Source organism: Oncorhynchus keta, chromosome 1 (genome assembly GCF_023373465.1).
Source record: "Oncorhynchus keta strain PuntledgeMale-10-30-2019 chromosome 1, Oket_V2, whole genome shotgun sequence".
Lineage (NCBI taxonomy): Eukaryota > Metazoa > Chordata > Actinopteri > Salmoniformes > Salmonidae > Oncorhynchus > Oncorhynchus keta.
In genome coordinates this window covers 34730093-34749133 of record NC_068421.1, presented here as the reverse complement: position 1 = coordinate 34749133, position 19041 = coordinate 34730093, and the positions used below count along the sequence as shown (strand labels likewise).

The 19041-nt window shown below is 41.4% G+C and overlaps 1 protein-coding gene across 12 annotated transcripts in view; it reads right to left on the bottom strand.

Annotated features, from left to right (window-relative positions):
- phldb1b (pleckstrin homology-like domain, family B, member 1b) overlaps positions 1-19041 on the bottom strand; it is a 109086-nt gene that overhangs the window by 49929 nt on the left and 40116 nt on the right. For 10 of the 12 annotated variants that reach the window (XM_035766532.2, XM_052522875.1, XM_035766784.2 and 7 more), the window contains one exon: positions 5859-5984. In XM_035766532.2, the coding sequence (XP_035622425.1) occupies positions 5859-5984 (126 nt within the window). Of the gene's footprint in view, positions 1-5858; positions 5985-14230; positions 14397-15214; positions 15707-19041 lie in introns of those variants that run through there. The other 2 variants (XM_035766974.2, XM_035767042.2) reach the window with 2 other exon arrangements.

The window sequence follows — 19041 nt, the reverse complement described above, 5'->3', positions numbered from 1 at the left end:
GTTAATGGCTAGTTCGGTCCATGACATTACGTTATTATACTTTTCAATCTTGAAATACAAGGGCAAATGTTATTATACAGTGACTGAAATTTTGCACTACGTGATTTTCACTTCCGGACTTGGGGAGAGCGCAAAGCGTTGTAGAACGCCCCTCTGAATAACGGCCGTGGTTTTGGCATAACTGCGTTGGGGAAAAAGCAAGAAGCAACTCTACCTACAGGTACATATTAGCTCAATTACCTCGACACCAGTGACTCTGTACCAGTACCCCCTGTAAATAGCCCCGCTATTGTTATTTAACTCCTGCTTTTTAAGAATTTGTTCCTTTTATCTCATACTTTTTTTTAGGTATTTTCTTAACTGCATTGTTGGTTAAGGGCTTGTAAGCATTTCACTGCAAGGTGAAGACAATGCAGAAGTGGCTTCGGGACAAGTCTCTGAATGTCCTTGAGTGGCCCAGCTAGAGCACGGACTTGAACCCGATCAAACATCTCTGGAGAGACCTGAAAATAACTGTGCAGCAACGCTCCCCCTCCAACCTGAGAGCTTGAGAGGATATTCAGAGAAGCATGGGAGAAACACCCCAAATACAGGTGTGCCAAGCTTGAAGTGTCAAACCCAAGAAGACTCGAGGCTGTTGTCGCTGCCAAAGGTGCTTCAACAAAGTACTGAGTATAGAGTCTGAATATTTATGTAAATGTAGTATTTCAGTTTTTTCTAAATAATAAATTAGCAAAAAATTCTAAACCTGTTTTTGTTTTGTCATTATGGGGTATTGTCTGTAAACTGATTTAATACATTTTAGAATACTTTTGTAACGTAACAAAATGTGGAAAAAGTCAATTGGTCTGAATACTTTACGAAGGCACAGTATATGCTGCTGCTACTCTGTTTATCATATATTCTGATGCCTAGTCACCTTACCCCTGTACATACAGTATCTCCCTCTATCAATCCAGTATCCTTTCACATTGTAAATATGGTAGTGGAACTGACCCTGTATATAGTATGCTTACTCACTTTATCGTGTTCTTCTTATTTTTATATCTTGTGTGTTTTTGTTCTCCCTTGTTATTTGTTGTAATACATTGTTAATGATTACTGCTAGTGATGCACCGATATTACATTTTTGGCCGATACCGATATCCAATATTTTCCTTGCCAAAAACCCTGATACAGACAACTGATATTTACAATTTTAGCTGCCTTTTAAGCATTCTAGTACAGTTAAATAGTTAACACACACACATGGACGCAGCGGTCTAAGGCACGGCATCACAGTGCAAGAGGCATCACTACAGTCCCTGGTTCGAATCTAGGCTGTATCACCATATCGCCGTGATTGGGAGTCCTATAGGGCGGCGCACAATTGGCCCAGCGTCATCCGGGTTTGGCCGGAGTAGCCTGTCATTGTAAATAAGAATAACTGACTTGCCTAGTTAAATAAAGGTTACACACACACCACACTGGCCAAACTGTTATTTTGTTGGCATTTACGTATGCCCCCATTACCAGTAAAACATAATCAAAATCTATGTCACGCCCTGACCTTAGTATTCTTTGTTTTCTTTATTGTTTTGGTTAGGTCAGGGTGTAACATGGGTGATGTATGTGTTTTTGTACTGTTTTTGTACTGTTTTGTAGGTTTATGGGGTCATTTACTATCTAGGTGTTTATGTATGTCTATTGTTTGCCTAGATTGGTTCTCAATTAGAGGCAGCTGTTTATCGTTGTCTCTAATTGGGAACCATATTTAGGCAGCCATCTTCTTTGGGTATTTCGTGGGTTATGGTCTATGTCTATGTGTAGTTGCCTGTGTCAGCACTCGTTATATTTATAGCTTCACGTTAGTTTATATGTTTCTTCATTAAATAATAGAAGATGTATTCATATCACGCTGTGCCTTGGTCTCTTCCATTCAATGAACGTGACAACCTATTTCTTTCACTTACTTGCTTACGTGCTATTTTGTTGTTCATTTGTTCAGTCGTTTCATTCTCAACCAGGATTCTATGGAACGCCGTTCGGGTCTTTGTGTGTCAAAAAAGCAAACAATGACCAGTAGATAACACTATTTTCCGTGTCAAAGAAGCTTTTTGACCAATCAGGACCTGAATATGACTGCACGTCACATAATAATTTAACGCATCCATTCATTTTTTATGTATTTATTACACTATCACTTGTATTTCATGTCACAACGATTCATCGATACGTATGCTATGATGCTGGTAAAGTTGTCTCGCGCACCTACAGTGCTGGTCATTAAAAAAAGCCAGTTAGCTCATGGATGCAAACAATGTTCTTCCCCAAAAACATAGCAAAATGACAATCTGTTTCAGTAGCAATAGTTAGCTAGCTAACTATATAGCTAGGGGTCATCCTCTAAAATAACCCTAATTTATAAGACAGTTTTTATTTGATTAATCGTGGTAGGACCTATGTGAAGCTAGCCACAATAAGGATTAGCCACAATAGTGGACTTTGCGGTTAGCCTTCAAAATAAAAGTATTGCATAATTCTATTTGTATTCATTTGTATCACTGTCAATGGCATATTTTCATTTTGAAGGCAAACCACAAATTCCAATATTGTGCCTAATCCTTATTAGCTTCACAACACATAACCAAGTCCGGTTGAGCCACACTAGCCAGATGAAGCTAGCTGGCTGCTTGTAACGTTATCTTAGGCAACCGGGCTAAGTAGCTGGCTAGCTATTTATTTTCATAAACTGAAGTTCATTTTCCATAGGCGAACAACAAGTGGCAACCTAGCTAATACTAATTATTGCTAAGAATAATGAAAATGACTGCAGTTTCTACTGGTCATTGTTTTGAGGCTGGTTGTATTGGTGCTAGCTAGGTACCAAGCTAAAGCTAGCTACCCCAGAAGTTGCAGTTGAACAGATGGTTTATTACCAATGCAGTATTGTAAACACATTGTTAGTGGCCAGTGTTTGCAGACTTTTTTGTACAGCTTTGACAATGCTACTATATCTTTTTTGACGTGCGAAGACACAGACGGCGTTCCATAGTATGTATGTCTTGAAGCTAATAGCAGTGACGCTATTACTGTGTAACTCCAGTAGGGCAACATCTGAAAAATAGCTCACTTGGTAGTGTGTACCGGTGCTCGACCAGTCGGCGAAAGCCAACAGCACCTACAACAGAGAACGGTTGATTGTCGAGGGCAATGAATTGCATTATCTTTGCTTTAATGGATTTCACCTTTTGAGCTGTCTCGCTGAAATGTACTTGCTCTTTCAAATGACTGCTCGACTTGTTGACTGCTCGATCCACACAGCAGACATTGTGCGCTGGGTTATGAATGCTGTGTTGCACATGTAGCGCAACATTTTACATGGTGTCATTACGGCATGTACCTACATTAAATAGGTATGAACATCAGCTTTGACATCTTTAGCTAATATCGTCCGATTCCGATATGTTCACCGATATATTATGCATCCCTAATTACTGCATTGTTGGGGTTAGAGCTAGCTGTCACGACTTCTACCGAAGTCGAAGCCTCTCCTTGTTTGGGTGGTGGTCGACGTCACCAGTCTTCTAGCCATCATTGATCAATTTTACATTTTCCATTGGTTTTGTCTCGTCTTCCAACACACCTGGTTTCAATCCCATTCATTACCTGCTGTGTATTTAACCCTCTGTTTCCCCTCATGTCTTTGTCAGAGATTGTTTGTTATTCAGTGTTGTATTGGTGCGCGACGGGTCCTCGTACCCACTTTGTTTATTGTTACATTTAGTGTTTGGAGTGTGTTTTCGTTTATTGTTATTTAATAACTCCATTACACTCAGTTTGATTCTCCTGCGCCTGACTTCCCTGCCACCTATACACACACGACTCTGACACTAGCAAGAAAGGCATTTCACTGTACTTGTTCATGTGATATTAAAACTTGAAACTAGTATGAAATCATACTGTCATTCATACTTAATTTAATAATATGCCTAGGCTATATAGTAGTGAGTCTTCTAGGTTATCTAAACAGTGATACATTTCCTTGCCTAATGTAATTTTTACTGCATAGACAATGAACCAATGGATTTTGACTACATCAAATAACAGTTGTAGAATGTGTAAGCTATATTAGACTTTTTAGGCAGAAATGATGGGATATTAAGATGGATCCGATGTGGCCAGGAGATAATGAAGATAATAGATAATGAAGCTAATGGAGATAATGAAGATAGAGAAGGCATTTAAATCCCCTGTTAACTACACAGGGAAATGGTGCGGTGCAGGAACGTTTGAGGAAACACACAGGAAGTGGAGATGGGAAGATAGTAGAATAGGGTAGAGGTTTAAAAATAGAAACCGTAAAAGATACCCCTCAACTTAAAATAAGCCGTGTGTAGCCAACAAAGCTGTCTGCCTGGCTGGCATACGAATGAGCCTGGTAGGAAATGTGTCGGAGCTGCTCACTGAGGGTGGCTGAAGAGACTAGTAGTGCCTGTCAGAACTCTAACTACTGTATAGGCCTACTGCAATGTACGATATGTGAGTGGGGGTTACCAAGCAAGCACTAGAAATTACACTCATAAATCAGATCTAGCAACCTTAATGTGACACACAATAATACACAGTTTAAGTACGTCAGTGGTAAGAACAGACCCTCTCTAGCGACCACACCAAGGAATGCACATCTAAGGAGATATGAAGACTTTTTAACAACAGCGGAAAGCATTAATTAACAAACCAGGAAGTTCAACACCCAATATGTATATGTTCCATACTTATCGCAGGGGGCACATCGTCAACGCACAAAAGAAATAAGGAAATAACAAGATGCCGGGACAGATCCCCAAGAATCAAATCAAAGTTATTTGTCACGTGCACCGAATACAACAGGTGTAGGTAGACCTTACAGTGAAATGCTTACTTGCAGGCTCTCACCAATAGTTCAAAAAGGGTACTAGGTGAACAATAAGTAGGTCAAGAAATAAAAAAAAACTGTAAAAAGGCAGGCTATAAAAGTAGCGAGGCTACATACAGACACCGGGTAGTCAAGATCCCCCAAAGGCGGCCAAGAAGGGGAAACACACTCCACTGTGCCTGCGAGGAGAGGACAGGGCAGGGCTAGGCAGCTGAACACTTCTGCCTAGAGACCCAGAGAGGAATGAGGTGCTCATAAATCATGCATGGTGTGAAACCAGGGCCAGCAGGCCAGGCAACCAGGGTTCTATTGCACCCTGTCTTCACCAAGGCCGAAAATGGAAAGGCAATAGGGGGCCGTCTGTGGAGTGTGAAACTCAGCACCTGTAAGGGAGCTGCCTCCTTAGCCACGGTAACAATCTGAGCCCTTAAGCTGTGTGGAGACACAGAAACAAGGACCTTGGTGGAGGAAGTGTAGTTTATTCAGTGTATTTTCATTTGAAGGGGTATTAAAAATGTCTTTAAAATACCTTGCTTTTAACCCTTTGCTTACCTTTAGATTTACCCCAGTAGTTTATATTCAATGTGTGTCATTGCACTCCAACATTGGTCGCCATAAGCTGACATCGGCCATGTATTCTGAGTATTATGCTAGCTTTGTATTTGAGAGGGTTCAAGTGAAGTGCTCACAAAATGTATCTTGTAACATCCAGATAGACATCTACGTTAGATTTTCTGCTTATTTTTTCAGCAAATAAGTTTCATCTCGTTCATACACCGGTAGGGGCCTATATCTTGTGTGTCATGACAGTACTGTATTACCTGTGACAGTACTATATTACCTGTGACAGTACTATATTACCTGTGACAGTACTATATTACCTGTGACAGTACTATATTACCTGTGACAGTACTATATTACCTGTGACAGTACTATATTACCTGTGACAGTACTATATTACCTGAGTGGATTCTGTAGTTCCCACCGGAGCCCTTGCTTCCCCCTGGCATCATGCTCTTCATCCTGAACGCCTCCTCTGGGTGGTTAAAGCGGAAAAATACTGACTGGCCAAAACACAGCATACAGCCTGTAAAAGAAAACAGCATTTGTAAGGGAGGTGGTTCAGTGAACAATGCTTGCATGATGAGTAACTTTGCCTGAGACCTAAAGACTTGCATTAACTCCCCAAGGCCAGGCTTGTCACATTGATATCTGTCATCTGTATCTTCAGTTCATCAGCTTTAGCTTCAACTGATGTTGCCTCTGTAATATATGAGTGAAACACATCCAATATAAGTCTGGACAATGTTACTGGAAATATACTTGATCTTTTCAGCATCACTTATTACAAGTCACTGGGGTCTGACAGATTGATAAGGTAGTGAGGGGTTTGATAGACATTGCATAACAACAGGATATGAAAAAGCCTGTAACTCTCTTCTATGTAAGCATTGCACATTGCCTTGTGAGTGAAGACCATAGATTTAGTTTTATCTCTATGGAAAAGACCCTGTGCTTGTAGTGCCTATTCTGATCGACTTAAAGCCTTGTTTGAACAATCTGAAACATTCTAATTCAGTCCTGTATCCTACTAACTAAAAGCAATCAGGAGAAAGCAAGGATTGCTACTGTACTGTCCAAATATAGTCCCATTATACAGTGAATAGCTGAAAATAGATTTTAGATTGAGATAAATAGAGGGTGGTCTGTTAACTGATACCTGTCATCAGCAACCAGAGAACCTGGGGTAGAAAGGCTTTCATGGAAACTTTTCAATCAGAGCACCATCATTGGGTGAGATCCAGATGCACTCTATTCCCTTTAGAGTGCACTACTTTTAACCAGGGCCCATAGAGCCCTGTTCAGAAGTAGTGCACTATATAGGGAATACGATTTCACTTGGGATGCATACAGTGTGTACAATGCAGCCAGATGCCTTTTTATTCCATGGCAGTGGGGGAAAACAGTTGATTACTTCACAGGCTCTGACTGGACAGGACGTGATTAGGACACAGACACAGGCACAGCTGAATTACCGTGGTAACTATCACATCAGTGTAGGGAGACGAGATGACGCCAATGCAGCGAAGAAGCATATACATTTTCTTTTATGTCGAAAGAGTTGAGCTTAGCTTTAATTGTTTGACTAATGGGGAAAATTTGAAAAGTTGCAGGCCCTTTCTATTATATATGATGTTTATGTCCACATTTGATAAAAAAATATGAAATTAATGTCTCTGGGGAGGCAAACAAAAACAAGTGATGTGATGGGTAGTACTGAGACGTATTACATTTTATAACAGTATTACTTAAGATTGTAGAGGAGAGCACCACATCAGCTGAATCTGTCTGTACACGCTCTCTGTTCTTCTTCAGGAGACAGAGGTTGTGCGTTTTGGCAGGCCTGAGTCAGAGCCAAGGAGAACAGAGGCATGGCTGACCTGCATCAACACGATTTGAGGGAGGGAAAACTCAATCACGCCCAGTGTCAGACCCACCCTTCAAATGACATAGCCCCGGGCTACAGCCCTCACACACTGTAAGCCAACTCTACCTCACAACTCATTGGCTATTCAGAGAGCACGCGCATGCTGTACAGACTTGATCCAAAGTATTAATAGCATAGATGTTGCACATCATACCATCAGGGTCATATAAAAATGTAAAAATTGCAGAGTGAGGAAGAAAAATGCAGTTATGTGTGATTGCAATTACTTGTATGTGGTTGTATCTGACACCACAAATGAAGTTCCATAGGGGAAAATAAAATAAACTCTTTAAAAGTATGTAGTCTGTGCAGAATGCAGATACGAACTGTGAATGCAGAACTGTATCGGTCACCCACAGCAGAAAAATCCTGTCAGGCTAACATGGCCCTGTTAACTTTACCCAATACAGCTCTATTGGAATACAGGCAGTGGATGAAGAAGCGTTATACTTGGTTGCTGATGTTAGAAGAAGGAGACTGGTTCTCCTGTTGTTTATCACACGCTGAACTTCACTGACTGTTTGCATCTGTTCTGCCCTTTTTCCTTCTCCCTTAGGGACTGATCCAAAGATCTCGGCAACCAAAGGACCTCGAGTGCCTCTCTGTCTGTGGCTTCCGGTGAGGGTTAACCCCATCCTGCTGCCTCTACAGCTGAGCAGTGACACGACAGGCCATCAGGGATCAGACAGGCAGGATGAGGCAGCAAACCACACAAATAGCTGCTCGTTTACACAATTTCCAAGCTCCAGCAGTGTGTGTGTGTGTGTGTGTGTGCGCTCATAAGCCTATAACCAGGACTGAACAACAGAGTGAGACAACACACTGGACAAGCACAGGCATCAAGTGTGTCAAGGACATAACAAGTTCAAGAATTTCCAATCTCTCTCAACTAACAACCGTTGAATAGCTAGCTAGGGCGATCCTTGAAATATGACTCATAAGATTAATTAATCTCTGAATTTCCTCAGAGGGAGGAGAGCAAAACCATTACATCTAGTCATGTACTGGTGGTTGATCATAACAATGCAAGGAAAATATCGCAAAATAACCGTATGATTTGTTGAGTGTAAGTTAGTGTACAGACAACAACATTCTGAAGATCTTCCTACAATACAACAGCTGCATAAATGGCTAGTCAGTAGCCACCTGCAGTGACAGGACAGGGTTATTTTCTGTCAACCACATCAATGTCAATTAAGACTCATCAATTCAGTCATTACAGACCTAATAATATTGATGGATCCCTTGGCATAGGGAAACACTAATCAACAGTATGTGTCTATAGATTTAACACAATTTGCCATCGGGAAAAGAGAAAAAAATATAGTTTTATAGCTAATCTCTATTCCACAGATTTTGCCATGAGGCTAAGAGAAAATGTTGCTATTTTAAAGCTAATTTCCTGCAATTTTGCCATGGGGCAGAGAGGAATGTGTGCACTTTTATAGCTTATCATGCTATTCTATACATTTTGCCATGAGGCTGAGAGATTTAGCATTTTTAAAGATTAGAGGTAAAATATCCAGTACCAATCAAAGATTTGGACACACCTACTCATTCAAGGGTTTTTCTTTATTTTTAATATTTTCTACATTGTAGAATAAGAGTAAGAAATCAAAACTATGAAAGTGTTAAACAAATGTATATTTGAGATTCTTCAAAGTAGCCGCCTTTTGCCTCGATGACAGCTTTGCACACTCTTGGCATTCTCTCAACCAGCTTCAACAGTCTTGAAGAAGTTCCCACATATGCTGAGCATTTGTCAGCTGTTTTTCCTTTACTCTGCGGTCCAACTCATCCCAAACCATATCAATTTGGTTGAGGTTGGGTGATTGTAGAGGCTAGGTCATCTGTTGCAGCACTCCATCATCCTCCTTCTTTGTCAAATAACCCGTACACAGCCTGGAGGTGTGTTTTGGGTCATTTTTCCTGTTGAAAAACAAATGATAGTTCCACTAAGCGCAAACCAGATGGGATGGTATTGTTGCAGAATGCTGTGGTAGCCATGCTGGTTAAGTGTGCCTCGAATTCTAAATAAATCAGACATTGTCACCAGCAAAGCACCGCAACACCATCACACCTCCATGCTTCACGGTGGGAACCACACACGTGGAGATCATCCATTCACCTACTCTGCGTCTTACAAAGACACAGCGGTTGAAAAATCTCAAATTTGGACTCAGACCAAAGGACAGATTTCCACCAGGCTAATATCCATTGCGCATGTTGCTTGGCCCAAGCAAGTCTCTTCTTCTTTTTGGTGTCCTTGAGTAGTGGTTTCTTTGCATCAATTTGACCATGAAGGCCTGATTCTCGCAGTCTCCACTGAACAGTTGATGTGGAGGTGTGTCGGATACTTGAACTCTGTGAAGCATTTATTTGGGCTGCAATCTGAGGTACCGTTAACTAGAACTTATCCTCCGCAACATGACAGCCAGTTTCATCATAGTGCTTGACGTTTTTTCCGGCTGCACTTGAAGTTCTTGAAATGATTCAGATTGACTGACCTTCATGTCTTAAAGTAATGATGGACTGTCATTTCTCTTTGCTTATTTGAGCTGTTCTTGCCATAATATGGACTTGGTCTTTTACCAAATAGGGCTATCTTCTGTATACCACCCCTACCTTGTCACAACACAACTGATTGGCTCAAACGCATTAAGAAGGAAAGAAATTCCACAAATGAACTTTTAACAAGGCACACCTGCTATTTGAAATGTATTCTAGGTGACTACCTCATGAAGCTGGTTGAGAGAATGCCAAGAGTGTGCAAAGCTGTCATCAAGGCAAAGGGTGGCTACTTTGAAGAATCTAACATATAAAATACATTATGATTTGTTTAACACTTTTTTGGCTACTACATGACTCCATATGTGTCATTTCATAGTTTTGATGTCGTCATTATTATTCTACAATGTAGAAAATAGTGAAAATAAAAAAAAACCTGGAAAGAGTAGTTGTGTCCAAACCTTTGACAGGTGCTGTAGGTGTATTACCTTTTTATTTGCTCAATCTGATTTGGTGGACCTGGCTCCCCAGTGGGTGGGCCTGGCCCTCAGGCCTACCACTGCCTAAGCCCAGGGAAATTCCCTGACTGGAGTCATAAATTAGATTAAGCACGCAGGTCTAATCAGAATACGGGACACATAAAATAGCATGCTGTGATTCTCCTGCCTTGTTTTCATAATTAACCATCTTTCACAACAAATAGTAATTGAGTGAGTCAATACCATTAGCAAGATCCCCAGGCAATCACTATGCTGGGATTCAATAAATCTAGCAGTCATCTTTTGCAGTACAGAGGAACAGATCAATGGAGAACGTCTTTAGAGACATAAAGATTGATCGATGGTGGTAACACATTGAGCTTGAATCATTTGCATCTTGTCATCAGACTTACCTGGAGGTGAACATGTGTCTGGAGACTGGAGGCTTCCATACTTAACTTAATCTCTTTATTCACAATTTCTCTGTATTAAGAGTAGGGCCCAGAGTATTTCCAAACCATTTGACCAGACCGGGGAAAACTCAGGGCACTAAGTAATAAGCAACCTACTAAGACCTTAGGATAAATTATTGATATGATATGTGATTGTGTGGATGTTGCGAATATTTTGGCATCACAACACTGAAGTGTGAGAGGCCTCCCCTATGTAAAAACCCTCAGGTTGTGAGCTCCTCACTGCAGCACCTCCCTTCACCTCCATGCCCTGTTCATGCTGTCCCACCATGCCTCTGTCCAGGGGCTCCTCCTCAGCTTATTTCTACTGAGACAGAGCTGTTGAGCAAATGTCAATCTACTGACTATTAACCAGACCACAATTATACCAAATCATAACACAGAGATACCTAACCCAACTCCCTAGGTGGTCCGTGGAGATCTCCACTAGAGCACTTCCATAACATTGTAGAGGTCACATTCCCATTGGACATTCCCTAGTCAATCACCTTTGGTTAATCATAGGAGAGGACAGAGTATAGGCAGTGGGTGCACTAAACCAGTGACAGGGTTGTAGAATAGATCCTTGGGTGATCATGTTCCCCTATAGGGATCTCCACTCCAGGGGCAGACTGGACATACTTCTGGCAAATGCCAGTTGGGCTGGTCCATTTTTAGACCAGATAGTCTGCCTAACATTTTTTTTGTGCAAAATTATCATTAGCTGGCTCAAAAATGGGCCGGTGTGGGGGTCTCAAGAGGAAAAATGGCCCGGTGTGGGGGCCTCAAGAAAAATAATGGGCAGGGGTGTTACATGCTGACCACACCACTTGCGTCGCGTGCGTGAGCATTGCAAAATAAATGTACACATACATGTCATTCAATCATTGCACCCACACCGCTCACACGTGCCAATGAGCATCTGTATTGACAAGCGCTAAAATAGAAGTCAGTTCCATTCAGTTCCATACTGAAAGCGGTGCAAGTCCTGCCTCTCCCATCTCCTCATTGGTTTATAAATGCAGATACCCACGTGCCATCTCCTCATTGGTTATACCCACGTGGGTGATTGAAAGATGAACTGAGGTCAGTCGGTCGTGGTAATACACCTATGAAAGTTAGATGCCAATTGCCATATAAAGTCCAAAGAAGATAAAGCCGGGAAAGAGGAGAGATGACTAGAAACTATTCGGTTGACCATTTTATGTGTGGATTAATTGTCTGAGTAGAGGACCTTGTGCATTTCAGGTAAAATAACAACTCAACGTTTATATCCCAGGACAAATTATCTAGCAACAGCAAGCGTCCGGTTTGGGTATGGTGTTAGAAATGCCAGGGAAGATTTTTGGTCCCAGCTCCTCTCATGCTCCCAAGTGGCGCAGCAGTCTAAAGCACTACATCTCAGTGCTAGAGGCATCACTACAGACTCTGGTTCAATTCCAGGCTGTATCACAACCAGTCGTGATTGGGAGTCCCATAGGGCAGCGCACAATTGGCCCAGTGTCGTGACTTGCCTAGTTAAATAAAGGTTCAATTAATAAAAATAATAAAAAATGTAATCCGTCCATATGTTTTCAGCTCTCCTCAGACTTGAAGTGTAGAACCCTTTCACCAGAGACAAGAATCTTTAAGAGCAATATTTCATTACTCTGTTCAGCAGAAGGCTGAGCTTTAAAAAAAAACTCACCTCTGATCTCCAAACAGCACAAGAGTGTTCTTTGCTAAAGCGACCTGACAGTAAAATATGACACGTTGCCATTTTTATAATTAAAATTCATGACGTCATTTGGGTGAGGACACGGTTCAATGGTAAATGGAGAAAAAAAACTTCACAGAAAATAATGAATTGGGGCTGTTGGAAGAGAACGGGACTGGCGGCTGAGCAGCCAAGATCCTCACAGTTAATCAGCGAGATTGATTCTCTCAACATCGCGAGGCAGAGTTCTCCTTTACCACTACATTAATGGCAGAAGTCATTGGGTTCTCATCACAGTGAGTGCACTTTGGGAATGGCTCCAATGTATATCTTTCTTATCTCGTATGGGGCTGTCTCTGCAAGTTACCATATTCATGTTATTCAATTACAACCAAAAAGTGAACCATGTATCCTACTCAAGAACAAAGACTTAAGAGAAGTCAATGGGTGATTTGACAAGACTATATTTTCAATATTCTAAACCGAAAAGCACAGATGAGGTTGTCTGAGATGGGTGTGGATATGTCTTTACTTCAAGGGCACTTTGACACAACTAGAAGTGACACCAACGAGCACAGACCATTATTCCCTGAAAACATTTTGGCACTGGCAGGGATTCAAATCTCCAGGAAATGACAGACCCTGATCTGCAAGGACAACAGCATCACCTCAAGAGATATTCTTTCATGAAAAACTGGTAGATGAAAGTAACCATAGGAGAAGGTTGGGTTGGCATACCTGAGGGGTACTACATTGTCTTATATCACGGTAGAGTCACATGTAGACCACATTCCCTGGAGTTAAACCCTTGCTTGAACCTTGTCAAGCAACAATATGAAAGCATTTTCATATCATTTTAATGTAGTATAGCTTGCCAAAAATATCTTCATTATTAAGCCTTGGAAAGTGAGCCATTGGGACCACTGAAATAAGATATAGGAAACTTGGCTGATAGCAAATACTTCTGATTATTCTGATAATGTGAGGGCATGAATGATAAATAGCGATCAGTTGAGATGTTTCAGTTGGCTTCAACAAAGAAAGACTCCCTTTGACCTAGAGTGTCAGACATCTCTAAAGCAGAGGACATCCTGGAAAAAGGGATGCCAAAAAAGTAAGCAAGACAGTTGCCATGGCATTGTTGTGTTTTACTGCTTAAGGAAAGGCCAGACACTTTCAAGCTCACCAGTTAATCACTCATTGCTTTAGCCAATGCAGAGGACATAAAGTGCAGCCACACAATACCAAAAGATAGATAGGAGAATCACAGGAAAGCAGTGGAAGTTCATCTGAGAAGAACACGTTCTCATATGTCCATTCTATTTTCACCAACATAACTGAGTTGGATGTCAGAATTAGGATGTCAGCCTACTTTTTAAAGGTAACCTATACAGCAATACCCGATGAGAAAGTACATTTTAAGCTTGTGAATAATAAATTGAATGATGGTGTCAGTATTTTGGTAAGACACACTGCTGTTCATTTGGTGCTAAAATAAGTAACAGTCAACCATCTACAGTATATCATGTGGAATTTGATACCACCGATAAGCTTCTTCCTCTTCATATACTTTCATAATTGAGAAATGTATTCAATAACATCTGTCCCAGATACAATATATTGAAACTATCTGCCACCTTCTGTGAGTGGCACAATGAGGTGTGAGGGAGTCTAGTAACAGATGTGCACTGAACGCACTCTAACCCTCACCTCCTTTTGCCGGAACATCATAAGACAATAAATAGTCCTGCTGGTCATGTCAGTGAAACAGATGGCTATGGGTTACTTCTCTATCCATGCTCTGTGGACATGGCCTCACAAACAGAGGAGTCCAGGTCCCACCAAGCATGAGCAGGAGGATATGGGGCTCACCAAGCTGAAAAAAAAGGAGGGAACTGTATGACAGCCTGATGCTTGTTTGCAGAGGGGGTGCACCTCATGTCTCTTTACTTCCTATGCATACAATGAGGGTCAATGCAATGTGTCAGAAATGACAGAATGTTGGACGGGGGAGTTGAGTGGGCTTGCTAATATGAGAATAGACCGCATCTAGATTCTACACAGGGTTAACAGCATGCTTAGGTCACATCGACCAGGAATAGAAATGTATCCCATAAACAGGCATCCAGTGACCATGACAAAATGAAAAGGGATCACTGTAGTGTCATAGTCGGGGATTTGGCTAGTGATTTCCCCCTTGTATGTTTTTATGTCTGCAAATTGAACTCAGGTGGATGAGGAAGTTCAGTGGAATAAACAATACTATTGCAGAAATATGAGATAAGTCATCTTCAAAGATATATATATATTTTTTTTCCAAACAAAACAAAATCACATATTTTGTGCGGAACCAGCGTGATGTATTGCCATTACTCAATATTAATACAAAATATCAATGTTATTTTACTGGTGCAATGGTTCAGGTACATCATATTTTTTTTACAATATACGTTATTGAGAATACTTTGTATCATATATGCATGATTCGAGATTAGGGTCAAATGTATAATTTGGATGTTACAATGTCATACCTGCTGTATAACGTCACCCATCTACTATAGCGAATCAAGCGACTCGTTTTCGGTTTGTGGGCCTTAATTGATGTTTAAGCAATTGCAAAAAAATGTAGATACAACACACAGTTGAAACACTCTACAGCATACACATTATCTTTAATTCTGAAGAAAAGCTTACTTTAAATCCAAATGAAAGTCCTCTTGCCCTCCGCTGTTAACATCGCAGCTGCTCCTTTAAAACGAGCCACGTGTTTTTCCTGAACGGCAAATGATTGTTGAAGAACAGAAAGCTTTAATGCGTGCTTGTCTTGACGATTCTTTTGGTTATGATAATATTTATCAGTATTCTTCCACAGGCTACTCATATAGTTTTACGTTATGTTTTCACAAAGAGCGCTCTCCACCTGCCTTCTAGTGGAGCCAGCAGAAACATGTGTTCATTCAACGCGTAGGGATGCAATCCATTTCAGTTAAATATTTTGCGTTACAATTCGTTGTTGTCTATCGTTCCTTCCAACGCAGCCTCGTGTATTGCCCGATTTCACAGTCAGTCACTAACTATCACAGTAGGCTACACGCGCATGATTGTTTCAACGTGACTCCTGGCAGCGGGAGAGAGATGGTTGGTGTTGAAACCGCAGCTGTCTCCGACAGGCTCCAACTAATAGCCACACCAGAGAGAAAGAGAAAAGGGGTTGGTGTAGTGTAGGGGGGGGGGGGGCAGTAACCCTGAGTCAGAGCTCCTTTGTGCAATCCCAAATCTGTCTCGTCTGAATCAACCTCACCCATTTCCTCCAATAGTAGTTGTGTATCCTCTAAGTCTGTCTGACTGTCTACCAGGTTAGTCATGGCATGACTTTCTGTTTATGATACACTATATGGCCAAAATTATGTGGACACCTGATGTTGGAACAGAGCTGTTGGGACTTGCTTCCATTCAGCCACAAGAGCACTAGGGAGGTCGGGCACTAATGCTGGGCGATTAGGCCTGGCTCGCAGTCGGCATTCCAATTCATCCCAAAGGTGTTCGGTTGAAGTCAGGTCTCTGTGCAGGCCAGACAAGTTCTTCCACACAGATCTCGACAAACCCTTTCTATATGGACCTCTGCTTTGTGCATGGGGGAATTGTCATGCTGAAACAGGAAAGGGCCTTCCAACAAAGTTGGAAGCACAGAATAGTCTAGAATGTCATTGTATGTTGTAGTGTTAAGATTTCCCTTCCCAGGAATTAAGGGGCCTAACCCGAACCATGAAAAACAGCCTCAAACCATTATTCCTCAAAAAAGTATTTAGTCAGCCACCAATTGTGCAAGTTCTCCCACTTAAAAAGATGAGAGGCCTGTAATTTTCATCATAGGTACACTTCAACTATGACAGACAAAAATAGAAAAGAAAATCCAGGATTTTTAATGAATTCATTTGCAAATTATGGTGGAAAATAAGTATTTGGTCAATAACGAAAGTTTCTCAATACTTTGTTATATACCCTTTGTTCGATCTCCTCTAGAGCAGTGATGTTTTGGGGCTGTTGCAGGGAAACACAGACTTTCAACTCCCTCCAAAGATTTTCTATGGGGTTGATATCTGGAGACTGGCTAGGCCACTCCAGGACCTTGAAATGCTTCTTACGAAGCCACTCCGTCGTTGCCCGGCGGTGTGTTTGGGATCATTGTCATGCTGAAAGACCCAGGCACGTTTCATCTTCAATGCCATTGCTGATGGAGGGAGGTTTTCACTCAAAATCTCACGATACATGGCTCCATTCATTCTTTCCTTTACACGGATCAGTCGTCCTGGTCCCTTTGCAGAAAAACAGCCCCAAAGCATGATGTTTCCACCCCCATGCTTCACAGTAGGCATGGTGTTCTTTGGATGCAACTCAGCATTCTTTGTCCTCAAAACACGACGAGTTGAGTTTTTACCAAAAAGTTATATTTTGGTTTCATCTGACCATATGACATTCTCCCAATCTTCTTCTGGATCATCCAAATGCTCTCTAGCAAACTTCAGACGGGCCTGGACATGTACTGGCTTAAGCAGGGGGACACGTCTGGCACTGCGGGATCTGAGTCCTTGGCGGCGTAGTGTGTTACTGATGGTAGGCTTTGTTACTTTGGTCCCAGCTCTCTGCTGGTCATTCACTAGGTCCCCCCACTGCACTGGTTCTGGGATTTTTTTTCTTGTGATCATTTTTGACCCCACGGGGTAAGATCTTGCGTGGAGCCCCAGATCGAGGGAGATTATCAGTGGTCTTGTATGTCTTCCATTTCCTAATAATTGCTCCCACAGTTGATTTCTTCAAACCAAGCTGCTTACCTACTGCAGATTCAGTCTTCCCAGCCTGGTGCAGGTCTACAATTTTGTTTCTGGTGTCCTTTGACCGCTCTTTGCCATAGTGGAGTTTGGAGTGTGACTGTTTGAGGTTGTGGACAGGTGTCTTTTATACTGATAACAAGTTCAAACAGGTGCCATTAACACAGATAACGAATGGAGGACAGAGGAGCCTCTTAAAGAAGAAGTTACAGGTCTGTGAGAGCCAGAAATCTTGCTTGTTTGTTGGTGACCAAATACATATTTTCCACCATAATTTGCAAATAAATTCATTAAAAATCCTACAATGTGATTTTCTGGATTTTTTTCTTCTCATTTTGTCTGTCATAGTTGAAGTGTAACTATGATGAAACTTACAGGCCTCTCATCTTTTTAAGTGGGAGAACTTGCACAATTGGTGGCTGACTAAATACTTTTGTCCCACTGTATATATATATAGATATAGTATAGAAATAAAATTATTCCCTCAAATCATTATTTCACCTTTCACCCCCAGGGGTAGAAGGGGATCTGTTGGAGTAAGAGGTGTGGAATAAAAATAGCCATATCCCCGCTTGGATTTACAAGACAATCCAGGTTGGGGGACACCAGCCTCCAACTGTTAGCTCTCTTGTTACTATCTAAAAATTGAATGAGTTAGTTTATGACTACCAAATTGTAGTGATTCTATGGAGCCAAGAAGCTGCTGAGATAATGTAAGTACTGTGACTAATGTCAGAGAGGAAGGCCCTGGGAGGGGAGGGCCTGTTCCTTCAGCATAAATTCAGAAATCCTGGTGAGAGATTGTGATGTATTGAAAATCAGGAGGTTTCCTCCCAATGGAACAATATTTTTGTTATTTAACCTTTATTTCACGAGGCAAGTTACAAATTCTTATTTACATTGACGGCCTACCCAGGCCAAACCCTAACGATGCTGGGCCAATTGTGAGCCCAGCACCATCCGTCCATGTATATACATATAAGGTACCAGTCAAAAGTTGACACACACCTACTCATTATAGGGTTTTTCTTTATTTTTACTATTTTCCACATTGTGGAATAATAGTGAAGACATCAAAACTAGGAAATAACACATATGGAATGTTATTTTATTTAACGAGGCAAGTCAAGAATCTCAACATCAACTGTTCAGAGGAGACTGCGTAAATCAGGCCTTCATGGTCAAATTGCTGCAAAGGAACCACTACTAACGAACCCCAATAATAAGTAGAGACTTGCTTAGGCCAAGAAACATGAGCAATCGACATTAGACCAGTGGAAATCTGTCCTTTGTTCTGATGAGTCCAAATTTGAGATTGGAGGAGGAATTGTGATGATGTGGGGGTGCTTTGCTGGTGACACTGTCGTGATTTATTTAGAATTCAAGGCACACTTAACCAGCATGGCTACCACAGCATTCTGCAGCGATACGCCATCCCATCTGGTTTGCGCTTAGTTAGTGGGACTATCATTTGTTTTTCAACAGGACAATGACCCAAAACATCTTCAGACTGTGTTAGGGTTATTTGACCAAGAAGGAGAGTGATGGAGTGCTGCATTAGATGACCTGGTCTCAACAATCACCTGACATCAACCCAATTGAGATGGTTTGGGATGAGTTGGACCGCAGAGTGAGTGAAAAGAAGTGAACAAGTGCTCAGCATATGTGGGAACTCCTTCAGGACTGTTGGAA